The sequence below is a fragment of the Sinocyclocheilus grahami genome, unplaced genomic scaffold (assembly GCF_001515645.1).
Source record: "Sinocyclocheilus grahami isolate Dianchi unplaced genomic scaffold, SAMN03320097.WGS_v1.1 scaffold125.1, whole genome shotgun sequence".
Lineage (NCBI taxonomy): Eukaryota > Metazoa > Chordata > Actinopteri > Cypriniformes > Cyprinidae > Sinocyclocheilus > Sinocyclocheilus grahami.
Genome location: NW_015505304.1, coordinates 334,681 through 347,200, shown reverse-complemented (window position 1 = coordinate 347,200; position 12,520 = coordinate 334,681). Strand labels below are relative to the sequence as shown.

The 12,520-nt window shown below is 38.1% G+C and overlaps 1 protein-coding gene across 3 annotated transcripts in view; it reads left to right on the top strand.

Annotated features, from left to right (window-relative positions):
• Positions 1 to 12,520, top strand: part of LOC107590145 (forkhead box protein P4-like) — an 86,264-nt gene that overhangs the window by 42,516 nt on the left and 31,228 nt on the right. For 2 of the 3 annotated variants that reach the window (XM_016278752.1, XM_016278753.1), the window contains 2 exons: positions 3,187 to 3,340; positions 12,315 to 12,519. In XM_016278752.1, coding sequence (XP_016134238.1) covers positions 3,187 to 3,340; positions 12,315 to 12,519 — 359 coding nt within the window. The remainder of the gene's footprint in view (positions 1 to 3,186; positions 3,341 to 12,314; position 12,520) is intronic. The other variant, XM_016278754.1, reaches the window with a different exon arrangement.

The window sequence follows — 12,520 nt, the reverse complement described above, 5'->3', positions numbered from 1 at the left end:
CAGAATGCTCTCGGATTTCATCAAAAATATCTTAATTTGTGGTCTTTTGGGTTTGGAACGACATGAGGGTGAGTTAATAATGACAGAATTTTCATTTTTGGGTAAACTATCACTTTAATAGGTCATTTGCAATGATTTTTCAGAACAATTTCACACATTCAAATTCTTAAATTTTGTCTATAGAACAATATTAAGGAAAAAGTTAACATTCTCAAGAAATATTTTTGAGAAAAAAAATCTTAACTTAAGAAAAAAATATCAGTAAAAAATAATTTTATTAAGAATTTGTGGATCCGGCTCTGGACTTTGTGACAGTCACTCTGTTCCAAATTTCTAGTGATCTCCTAACATAGTTACAAAAAAGGCCAAACTTAAACTTAATTATGCTACCATTTATAAATAATTGTAAATAGTTCATTAAGTAGTGAAAAGTATTTAAAAAAAATAATTCAGTGTAATTTATTTTAGTAATGTTTATGTGTGCAATGTATTTTGGTTCTTAATAGAGTATCGTGCAGTTAGCTTAGCAGCTTGTTGATGTCAGACTATAGAAATCAATTGTCTGTTGATTATCTTGTGCAAAGCACTATTTGAGTTGTTGCCTTTTTCAAATTTATACAGATTTGTGATTGTTAGGATGCTGCTTTTTGAAAACAGTTGCTTATGTAGGGAACAAAGCAGCTCACTAGGTTTTGGAAAGAGCTTGTGTTTTCTTTCTTCTCTGTTGGTGTTGACCCATGTGGCCCTTTCCCATGGGGCCTTGTGCCCCAGGCGGGGGCCTCAAACACTTCTCTGACAGTGAGATTAAGAAACTACCTTTAATTATTTTTCTTTTTTTATTTTCCTTCCCTCCTTCAACATTTTTTCTCTCTCCCCTCCACTTTTTTCGCACCGTTATCTCAAAGGAGATAAGGCCCATCTCTCATTGAGGGAACATCAAAAAGTGTGTCGCTGGGAACAGTGGTTTGACTCAGGCCAGTTCAGGAAGGAGGACATTTATCACCACGACACCAACTGACCTTATCGGCACATGCCATGTATTCCATAGCACTCACCCTTACCCTTACACACACACACACACACACACACACACAGCTCTCCAAATCTGTACCTCTCTGCTGTAGAAATGAGTGTGAACTGGTTGCTTTATTGTTTTAATGGTGAAATGTATCATGCATACTTTGAACAAGGTACGCCATTGGCCAGAAAAATAGGTTCAAAAGTTCTGTAAGATTTATTAATATTTTTCCAAATGTAATTTGTTCCTGTGATGATGAAGCTGAATTTTCAGCAGCCATTACTCCAGTCCTCAGTGTCACATGATCCTTCAGAAATCATTATAATATACTGATTTGGTGATCAATAAACGTTTCTTACTATAATTCATGTTGAAAACAGTTGTGCTGCTTAATATATTTTTGTGGAAACTTGAGAAATTTTTCTCAGTATTTGCTGTTAAATAGAAAGTTCAAAACAACAGTGTTTATGTAAAATAGAAATCTTTTGTAAATGTCCGTCACTTTTGAGAAATGTAAAGCGTTTCTTTCAAAAACTAAAAAAATCGTACTATCCCCAAACTTTTGAACGGTAGTGTCGCCCCAGCCCCACCTCCCAAAATGTCATTGGTTGAGTCAATGTTGCCATGCAATGTCACTTTAAACATCAAAAATTATATGCATCACCTTTAAATTTATCTACACACACACACACACAGCTCTCCAAATCTGTACCTCTCTGCTGTAGAAATGAGTGTGAACTGGTTGCTTTATTGTTTTAATGGTGAAATGTATCATGCATACTTTGAACAAGGTACGCCATTGGCCAGAAAAATAGGTTCAAAAGTTCTGTAAGATTTATTAATATTTTTCCAAATGTAATTTGTTCCTGTGATGATGAAGCTGAATTTTCAGCAGCCATTACTCCAGTCCTCAGTGTCACATGATCCTTCAGAAATCATTATAATATACTGATTTGGTGATCAATAAACGTTTCTTACTATAATTCATGTTGAAAACAGTTGTGCTGCTTAATATATTTTTGTGGAAACTTGAGAAATTTTTCTCAGTATTTGCTGTTAAATAGAAAGTTCAAAACAACAGTGTTTATGTAAAATAGAAATCTTTTGTAAATGTCCGTCACTTTTGAGAAATGTAAAGCGTTTCTTTCAAAAACTAAAAAAATCGTACTATCCCCAAACTTTTGAACGGTAGTGTCGCCCCAGCCCCACCTCCCAAAATGTCATTGGTTGAGTCAATGTTGCCATGCAATGTCACTTTAAACATCAAAAATTATATGCATCACCTTTAAATTTATCTTTTTTTTTTTTTCCACCTTGGCCCTCTTTTATGTTCCTTCCCACCTCTGGCGGAAGATCTGAGGGGTTTTTCTCACTCATGTCATGTTTTTATACAAGTTTAGGGCTAGTCTTGGAATACACTGTGCTTATGTCATAGCTGATAAAACGGTTTGCTAATTTTTCATCTCTTTTGTTAAACGTCACCAGAAGTCGGCTGGAACAAAAATAAATCTCTTAATAGGTGAATGATGACTATCCACACACACTGAGACCTGTTTATGAAACACTGAAAAAGGGGTTTGGAGTCATGCTTCTCAGGTTTCACAAAGCACATTTCATGCATAGTGAAAAATACCAAGCCTTATCGTAAAATGATAAACATCTGATGTCATATAATCTGGAACAGTTCTTAACATTGTGCACAGATGTTGTTAGTCACTGTTTATTGCCATGTTAATTGCGCGCCAACCGCATGCTAACAGATTGCTACATGCAGGAATGAACGAGCGTGTTTGAGAGCTTGTCTTTGGTATCGGTCCTAGTCCACATGGTACTGTCACTCCCAGATTAATGCGTTATCTCCTAATGCATGAGGCTTCACAATGCACTTCGACACTTTGAACCTAGTCTCAGCGTTTTGTTGTCTGCTTGTTGTCTACCTCCACAGGAAGTGCTTTGGTGATTGGAGGGGAAAATATCTCTATTCCAGGATGTGTCCTATCTAAACATGTCCTGGACGAGGTTGAAGGCTTATAAAAGCCAATGAATGTCTCGTCTTTCCCGCCCTCTCCATCCTGAAGCTCTCCAAGTTTTTTCCTCTCACTTTTCCCATCCATTTGTTTTGTTGTGTAACATGCTTCTCTCTCTCTCTCTCTCTCTCTTGTTCTCAGCAGCAGCAGTTGGGGAATAAACAGCTGGCTTTCCAGCAGCAGCTGATCCAGATGCAACAACTACAGCAGCAACACATTCTAAATCTACAAAGACAGGGCCTGGTGAACCTACAGCCGGGCCAAGGAGCAGTACCCATTCAGAGCCTGCAGCAAGGTACACATAACAATGCAATCACACACAGTATTCAGTTTTCCTGCAAATGAGTAAGATGATCCAAATACTCTTTGTGATGCAGTATGTGGATGATATACTGCATCTGCTGAGATTGAGTTTCAGTAGACGTCTGTAAGGCTACAGATGCTGCCCTATGATATTATAGTATTATTTCTATACTACAGTGTTAATTTTGACATTTTATTTAGTTTTAGTCATAGTCTTTTCATTAAAATGCCATTTAGTTTTAGTCACATTTTATTCATCTGAATTGTTTTTAGTTTTAGTCTAGTTTTAGTTGACTAAATATCATAAGATTTTGGTCGACTAAATTTACAGTAAATTTAGTCGACTAAAATCTAATGGGTTTAGTTACAGTGTAATGCATTTATTATGCATTTCTCAAAAATTTCCGAACTCATTATATAGGTTTGATATTAAGGTTTTATCATGATAGACACAGATTTAACTGCGGTGACACAGAACATGCCTTTGTTAAAATTAAATAAAACCACTTCTCATAAAGAACAGGAACATGGTCTTCTTATTAATGAAATACCAATGGTTATATAGGCTAATTATGCATTCTTTATAGCAACTTGTTTACCATATTCTTCATTCTTTCAAGCAGACATATTTATTTCTATATATAAATTCAGATTAATCTTTAGGGCTATTAAAGTTTTTCAGTCAAGAGCAGTGAGTGTTTTTCTGTCTTTCTTTTGTTGCTAGATTAACATCAATGACTCGGACAATAGCAGTTAGGCTGCTATCCCTTTAAAACCGAATGCACAGCTGCAAAGGATGCAATGTATTAATACACATTCTCCCTACTGTTTACGTTGACTTAAGATGTAATCATCTGAGTTTACGTGAATACTCGTCAAAACTGACAATTTTACATAATTTTGTTATATAAATTCAGATTAATCTTTAGGGCTATTAAAGTTTTTCAGTCAAGAGCAGTGAGTGTTTTTCTGTCTTTCTTTTGTTGCTAGATTAACATCAATGACTCGGACAATAGCAGTTAGGCTGCTATCCCTTTAAAACCGAATGCACAGCTGCAAAGGATGCAATGTATTAATACACATTCTCCCAACTGTTTACGTTGACTTAAGATGTAATCATCTGAGTTTACGTGAATACTCGTCAAAACTGACAATTTGACATAATTTTGAGTGTAATTCTCTGTTCATGTGAAACAAGAGAGTACTTGTGTGCTGTGAGACGCGCTTTCTGTGTGTGTATGCTTCAGTGTCTGCGCTCAGAAAACCGGACTGAAACGAGTTCTCTCTTGCGTCGTCAGATTTATCCATATGTCTGCTCATCTCTTACTCCCACATATTGAAATTTTTGAACGTTTTATGAGATGTGCAGCAAATGTATTTTAGCTTATGTCCCGCCGGTTTGTATGTACGCATCTAACCTCGTAACTATGCAGCAGATTCGTTCTGAAGGAATATCTTCCCAAATTGTCCCTCCCTAACATTTTCGTCTCGTTTTTATTCGTTGACGAAAATGTCAGTAGATTTTCATCCTAGTTTTTGTCATTCAAAAATAGTTATAGTTCGTTATCATCTTGTTGTCGTCAGTGAAAAAATGTTGTTGACGAAAATTGACAAATTATTCATCAACGAAATTAACACTGCTATACTACCATACTTTTAATTAATATTTTATATTAGCTTTATTTTTATATTTTCAGTTTTCATTTTAATTTTTTTGTCTGCTTTTGTCATTTATGTTAGTTTTCTTAATATGACTGTTTAGGCTATTTAACTTTTTTATTTTTCTTCCAGATTTAGTTCATTTTTAGATTTGATTGATTTCCAGTTATTAATTGAAGTGCTTGTGTTTAAACTCATTTCTTTTTTATATATATATTTTTATATGTTTTTAAAGGTTTTAGCTATCAACACTGCATAAAATAATAAGATTTGTTCATGAGATGTATTTTGTATTACTGCACTGGCAGATTTTTGTTTATCTTGTTTATAATGTAATCAAGTGGGAACATACTTGTTTAATTAGACAAAATACTCTTATATTTTAGATGAAAACAAGTATTTTATTTATTTATTTTGAAATTTTGAACATTCCAACTAAAAAACAAGTCAACGACTAATTAATAACTTAAGAATTGGTGAATGTCTATTTTACACCTTAGTTGAATGAAAGAAGAAACAAGTCAAAGTAACGTACCAAAATTGCAGAATGTCAAACTATTCAAGTCATTCATCTATTGTAGTATTTACTGTGAAAGTAAGGGGATTTTAATTAATTTGATATTTTTGTCAGACATTTTTATTGCAGATACTTACTTGAATTAATGTATATCTTTAAAGGTGAAAAACTCTTCCCCAGCTCCATTAGCTCGTCAATATTAACCACAAACATCTGACTCCATCTAGCCCCAGGTTGAGGTGCTACAATCACAGGCCTCTCAACCTGGTGGTCTGTCTCTTTCACAGCTCTTCTCTTGTTCTCAACAGCCAGAAAAACACCACAGAGTGTCTGTTTCGCTTCTTTAGTGATGCCTATTAATGGAAAGTGGAGCTCTGGAGGAAATGCAGCGTGCTAAATAAATGCAGCATCTGTGTTCATACACGTAGCCCAGGACCAGATGGCTGTCTCAGGCTGAGGCCAGACCTTCGTCCGCCGCCCACTTATTCTTCCTTAGTCAGCCCCAACCACACACACATGCACACAATCTCAGATTGCCCCACTACTATACGCACAATGTTGAATGCTAATAAAGCTGGCTCTAAAATGAATCCCTTATTCGTCTTCCTCCAAAATTTGGCAATGAGCTATCATCTCAATCTATTAGAGCGGGATGAAGCCCCCTGGAGACTAACTACAGCCATGTCCATAGAGCCACATGTGAAGCTTGTTAACTTAATCAGCTCATAAAGAGATAAAAGCAAAGCTTGATTGTTGGTTTTGTGGAAGGCAGTCATTTGGATAATAGGTAAAATATGCCACAAAATTCACCGGGCTTTGTGCAGAGGCAGGGAGGGGGCTTATGTGTGTGTACGCCCATGAGTTTTACACGCTCCAGACTCACTTATCCTACAGAAGGAAATGGAGGTTTTGGATCATTTTTTTTATGTATTTTTAAATTTTTCCTTGTTTTGTCAAAGGGACCCTACCAGTAATGGATCCTGACTGCAAACTGGCCACCATTCGCCAAAATTAGACACATCAACTTTTACAGGTTCCACAGCGGTCGTAACATTGCAAGAGCCTCAACAGGACAGAACAAACAGGGAACCGATTCCAGTTTCCATGCCGAAATCCCTGCCACTCTTGCCGATAGGGCCTCCAAAATGATTCCAGTCTTTTATTAGAGTTCTTGACTCTCATTTTCACCCATTGCTCTTGACATCTCTGATTATTTCAGTCTTAAGAAAACATAGGCTCATCATCCGAAATCCTGAATGGGCCTGCCACACACACACATGCACACGGCTGCTTTTAGAAAAGTAGTCTTTTGGGAAAAAAAGAGAGGGAGAGCAAGGAGCAAGGCAGAGGAAGGTTCACAGATTGATGAAAATAATTTTTCACGACAGCTGTAAACTTTTGGCTTGGGCATCTTTCTGGCGTAGACCCTCACACCCACCCCCATTGCTTATTGCATTGTTTCAAGGGGTCTGAAGGACAATAAACTCTGGGCTCTTGGAATCCCTTCAACAAATCCTGCGACAGAGTAGAATCACGGAATTTCCCCACAATCCCTCTCTGAAAAGAAGTCCTCCATTATGACTGACCAGCCAACCATGCACATTCTTCTGGCTAGTCATGCTTGGCTGTAGCTGTAGCTGCTGCTGAAAAGGATTTGTTCTCTGATCCATTTGTGGCGCCAACCGCTGTTGTTGTTGTTTTCATGTTTGTTTGGCATGCCCAGTCATTCCCGCAGAAAGGCTAGAGTTTCGAACCCAAGCATTAGACAGACTGCTAGTCGGGATGACTTTTGTTTCTTTGTAAGATTCACTTAACAGTTACAGTAAGTCATTTTAATTTCTGTCCAAAGGGCGCAACCAGATCTGTCGGACTTGGCTTAAAACTTTGTGATCACCGTGCCAAACTTTTCTTCAGTTTTTTTCAGGATTTGTGATGCATGTAGTTAGAAGGGGGAGCAGACATCAGAAACCAAAGGGGAATTTGTAATGTTGTCTTGTGAGCAGCCTCATCGGCCATCTATATTAATCAAATGTAGATGATAATCAGAAAGTGTAATGTAGTCTGATCTGTAGTGAAAGAGTGGCATACATGCTTATATTTTATATATACTACTATTCAAAAGGTTGGGGTCCGTAAGATTAAAAAAATAACAATAATAAAATGTATCCAGAATGATGCATTAAATAATAATAAAAAAAAGACAAAATGGCAATTAACAAAACATTTCCGTTTCAAATAAATACAGTTCTTTTAAACTTTCATCAAAGAATCCTGAAAAGAAATGTATCTTAAGCACCAAATCAGCATATTTTGAAAATTTAGCTTTGCTGTCATAAGGAATAAACTACCTATAAAATATATAAAAATAGAAAACAGTTATTTTAGCTTGTCATAACATTTCACAATATTACTGTTTTTACTGTATTTTAAAATAGATCAGGGGTCTGCAAAAGAGCCATTTTGGCCCCTTTCCCACTGTATAAAATTCAGTGGAGCAACAAAATAGTTGATCCCCAAATAAAGATAGCACGGCATATAGCTAAAGTTCAGTATTCAGTTATGTTACAGGGCAGGGGAGTAGCAATCATTTCGTAAGTGAGGGGGGCAGAAATGTCAAATGTAGTAATAATAATAATTAGAATATTTATTTATGTATGTCTAATACTCTCATTTTCACCCATTGCTCTTGACATCTCTGATTATTTCAGTCTTAAGAAAACATAGACTCATCATCCGAAATCCTGAATGGGCCTGCCACACACACACATGCACACGGCTGCTTTTAGAAAAGTAGTCTTTTGGGAAAAAAGAGAGGGAGAGCAAGGAGCAAGGCAGAGGAAGGTTCACAGATTGATGAAAATAATTTTTCACGACAGCTGTAAACTTTTGGCTTAGGCATCTTTCTGGCGTAGACCCTCACACCCACCCCCATTGCTTATTGCATTGTTTCAAGGGGTCTGAAGGACAATAAACTCTGGGCTCTTGGAATCCCTTCAACAAATCCTGCGACAGAGTAGAATCACGGAATTTCCCCGCAATCCCTCTCTGAAAAGAAGTCCTCCATTATGACTGACCAGCCAACCATGCACATTCTTCTGGCTAGTCATGCTTGGCTGTAGCTGTAGCTGCTGCTGAAAAGGATTTGTTCTCTGATCCATTTGTGGCGCCAACCGCTGTTGTTGTTGTTTTCATGTTTGTTTGGCATGCCCAGTCATTCCCGCAGAAAGGCTAGAGTTTCGAACCCAAGCATTAGACAGACTGCTAGTCGGGATGACTTTTGTTTCTTTGTAAGATTCACTTAACAGTTACAGTAAGTCATTTTAATTTCTGTCCAAAGGGCGCAACCAGATCTGTCGGACTTGGCTTAAAACTTTGTGATCACCGTGCCAAACTTTTCTTCAGTTTTTTTCAGGATTTGTGATGCATGTAGTTAGAAGGGGGAGCAGACATCAGAAACCAAAGGGGAATTTGTAATGTTGTCTTGTGAGCAGCCTCATCGGCCATCTATATTAATCAAATGTAGATGATAATCAGAAAGTGTAATGTAGTCTGATCTGTAGTGAAAGAGTGGCATACATGCTTATATTTTATATATACTACTATTCAAAAGGTTGGGGTCCGTAAGATTAAAAAAATAACAATAATAAAATGTATCCAGAATGATGCATTAAATAATAATAAAAAAAAGACAAAATGGCAATTAACAAAACATTTCCGTTTCAAATAAATACAGTTCTTTTAAACTTTCATCAAAGAATCCTGAAAAGAAATGTATCTTAAGCACCAAATCAGCATATTTTGAAAATTTAGCTTTGCTGTCATAAGGAATAAACTACCTATAAAATATATAAAAATAGAAAACAGTTATTTTAGCTTGTCATAACATTTCACAATATTACTGTTTTTACTGTATTTTAAAATAGATCAGGGGTCTGCAAAAGAGCCATTTTGGCCCCTTTCCCACTGTATAAAATTCAGTGGAGCAACAAAATAGTTGATCCCCAAATAAAGATAGCACGGCATATAGCTAAAGTTCAGTATTCAGTTATGTTACAGGGCAGGGGAGTAGCAATCATTTCGTAAGTGAGGGGGGCAGAAATGTCAAATGTAGTAATAATAATAATTAGAATATTTATTTATGTATGTCTAATTGACAAAAAGTGGCTAAGAAATAAAATACACTCCTGGACAATAACCAATAATTTGTCTTCTATAATATTTTTGATATATATTACTAATGACAATTTTATAGTTATGATTGTATAATCAGTATAATAGTTTATATACTACAAACATTTTTCCATTTTTATCAAAGAATAAGGCAGAAAATATATTTTATAGCTTCTGCACTGTAATAAATGCTATGTCAGTTTGCACCTTAACATTCATACACCTGGAGAAGACTTGAAAAACAAACAGAAACCATATATTGTCGCAAGCATTTATTGTCTTCACGTTTCATCAGTTAAGGTTTATGCTTGTTATTCAACTTAGATACAGCAATAGCGGGATGCCTTTGTCCATGTTAGGGATTTCCTGGCATGTCAAAAGTTATTATTACTTCTATCATATGAGTCCGTTTTGGACTTTCTGCATGAGAGCGCCCTCCGGCTTCGAGTATGAATGAAACATACAGCGCATGAGAGTGTTCAGCGCTCCGTGATGTTCACATCGTTTTGGATACAAATAAAACGTATCCAAAACGACATGACTATCTTGTCTCTTTTAATTTAAATCTAGATTTATTAACATTGGCCCTTGAAAACCTCTATGTGAACACACTAGCCCGAGAAAAAAAAGTGCATGGGAAGAGTTTAGGTTTTATTAAAAGTCAGGGGGACACCTCCCCCACGTATTGTACACCCATGCTACAGAGAGCCACCGCAGAGGGATGAAAGAGCCGCATACGGCTCGGAAGCCACGGGTTGCCGACCCCTGAAATAGATAAATGCTGTCTTACTGACCTCACTTTGAACAGTAGTGCATATAATTTAAGTTCTGCGGAGATTACACAGTTCTCCTTTAAATTTGAAGATGAGTTATTCTGCATCAAGAAGAATTTCAAAAATAATGTCTGTTTCCAAGCAGGTTTTCCTAACCCTTGTCTGCCATTGGTCGAAAACTGTTAGCCCCACCTCAAACTCACACTATTGGTTGAGACCGTGTTGCTATGCCAGGCTGCTAAGACTAATAGTGATGTTTTGAAAACACCACAGTGTTTATACATGTCAGAGAAATCGACCTTAGAATGGTTTACTCGTAGTCTCTGCACATTAAGTAAAGTTTTAACGTCATGATACACAGCAGCTTCAATAAACCAACTATTAAATGTTAAATATTAAACCATTTCAGGAGCACACACTTGTGTGGAAAGCTGAGGTTGGTTTTCTATTAAATGTGTGTGTGAGAAATAGAGAGTGTGTGGCCAACCACAGTGGGAAACGCCTCACCTGCCCCTGTGTGTGTGTGCAACTGTGTTGTGTGTGTTTGGAAGAAAATTAGATACAAAAACACTTCACTGTAGGTAAACCGCTCCATCTCCACCCTGCGTCCTCCCTTCCACTTCCTATGTTCTGGCTGCTTTTTCACAAAAGTAGAAACTTGCAGAAATCACCTCCCTTCCCCCATCTAAGGCAACAGTGCCACGCCACCGAGCTGGCTCGGTTATTTGCAGGGTTAAAATACATCCATGGCCCTTTGGTGCTCTGTCAGGTTGTCTGTCACTAGTGAACAACAGCCTGTAGCTGCAAGTGTGGCCATACATCATTTCCCTGGCCCCAGGCCTGCTGGGAAGAGAGGGAGGTGGGGAGATGAAGAGAGCCAGGCCAGGCGAGGAGTTTTGTTTTGGCGGGGTCCGGGACAAGAATGCTGGCGGACCAGACATAATATTTAGATTGCTATTAAGTCTTTGCCATATGAGATAGCGTAGCAGGCTGTGGCTTTTCGGGAACAGTGTGCACCAGACGAGCTTGGGCGGCCCCCCTTCTTCTCCACTTTTTTTACACGCTCAAATCCCTCCCAACTTAGACCCCCTCTACCTTTCCAAGAGACAAAATACAATCCCGAATTCAGCAAGTCTGAGGGGAGAATAAAACAAAAAAAATGCCAAGAGAGCAGCTCGCCAAGATTAATTCACCCAGTGAGTTGCAGTGCCGGTCGGGACGGTGATAATTACAAATGGAGGTATCCAGGGGGATTCGCAGAGATGTTGAAAGATAACAGAAACACGCTGAAATTAGCCATTTGCTTCCTCCGATTTGGATGGGTCCCTCCTTCTGCTGTTCTGTGAACTTAACAAATCCTGCTGGCATGCCCCCCTCCTGTAGTAAAGTGTGGCGAGGTGTGTGCCTGGTGTTTTATGGCTTGCCCCACTAATGTCAGCGCATTGACAGGCTTTGAGATCTCTGGGGTGAGATGCGCTGCCAGCTGGCCACTGTTCAAGATGTGGTGAGGTGGAGGGGGGGCTTTGGAGGTGTGATAGAGAGAGATGCAGGTTTGGATGCTTTCCGAAGGAGCTCTCGTCATTCAACACTGGGCTTATAGTCTTCAGCACAACAAAGAAGAGAAAAACTAATAAGCATGCTGAAAAACATATGGTACCTGTTGTTGACCCAGGGCTTTTAAAGGACCTTTTTGTGTTTGTGTTTCAATAGAGTTGATGGATTATAGCACTTATAGTTTGCTAAAGGTGGTAACTTTTTCTTTTCTGTCTAAGGACATTATGGTTTATGGTAATTAATAATGATTTATAGTTTGTAGTAATCTTTTGCTTGCTTTCTGCCCATCTCAGCCATGTGCCCCACTGACCTGCAGCAGTTGTGGAAGGACGTGGCCGGTGTTCAGAGCACAGAGGAGGTCATGAAACATGAGGGCCTCGATCTGACCACCAACAGCTCCAACACTACCTCATACTCGGCCTCCAAGGTCTCACCTCAGATCCCCCATCATACTTTGCCAAATGGACAGAACTCTGTGCACACTCCAAAGAGAGACAGG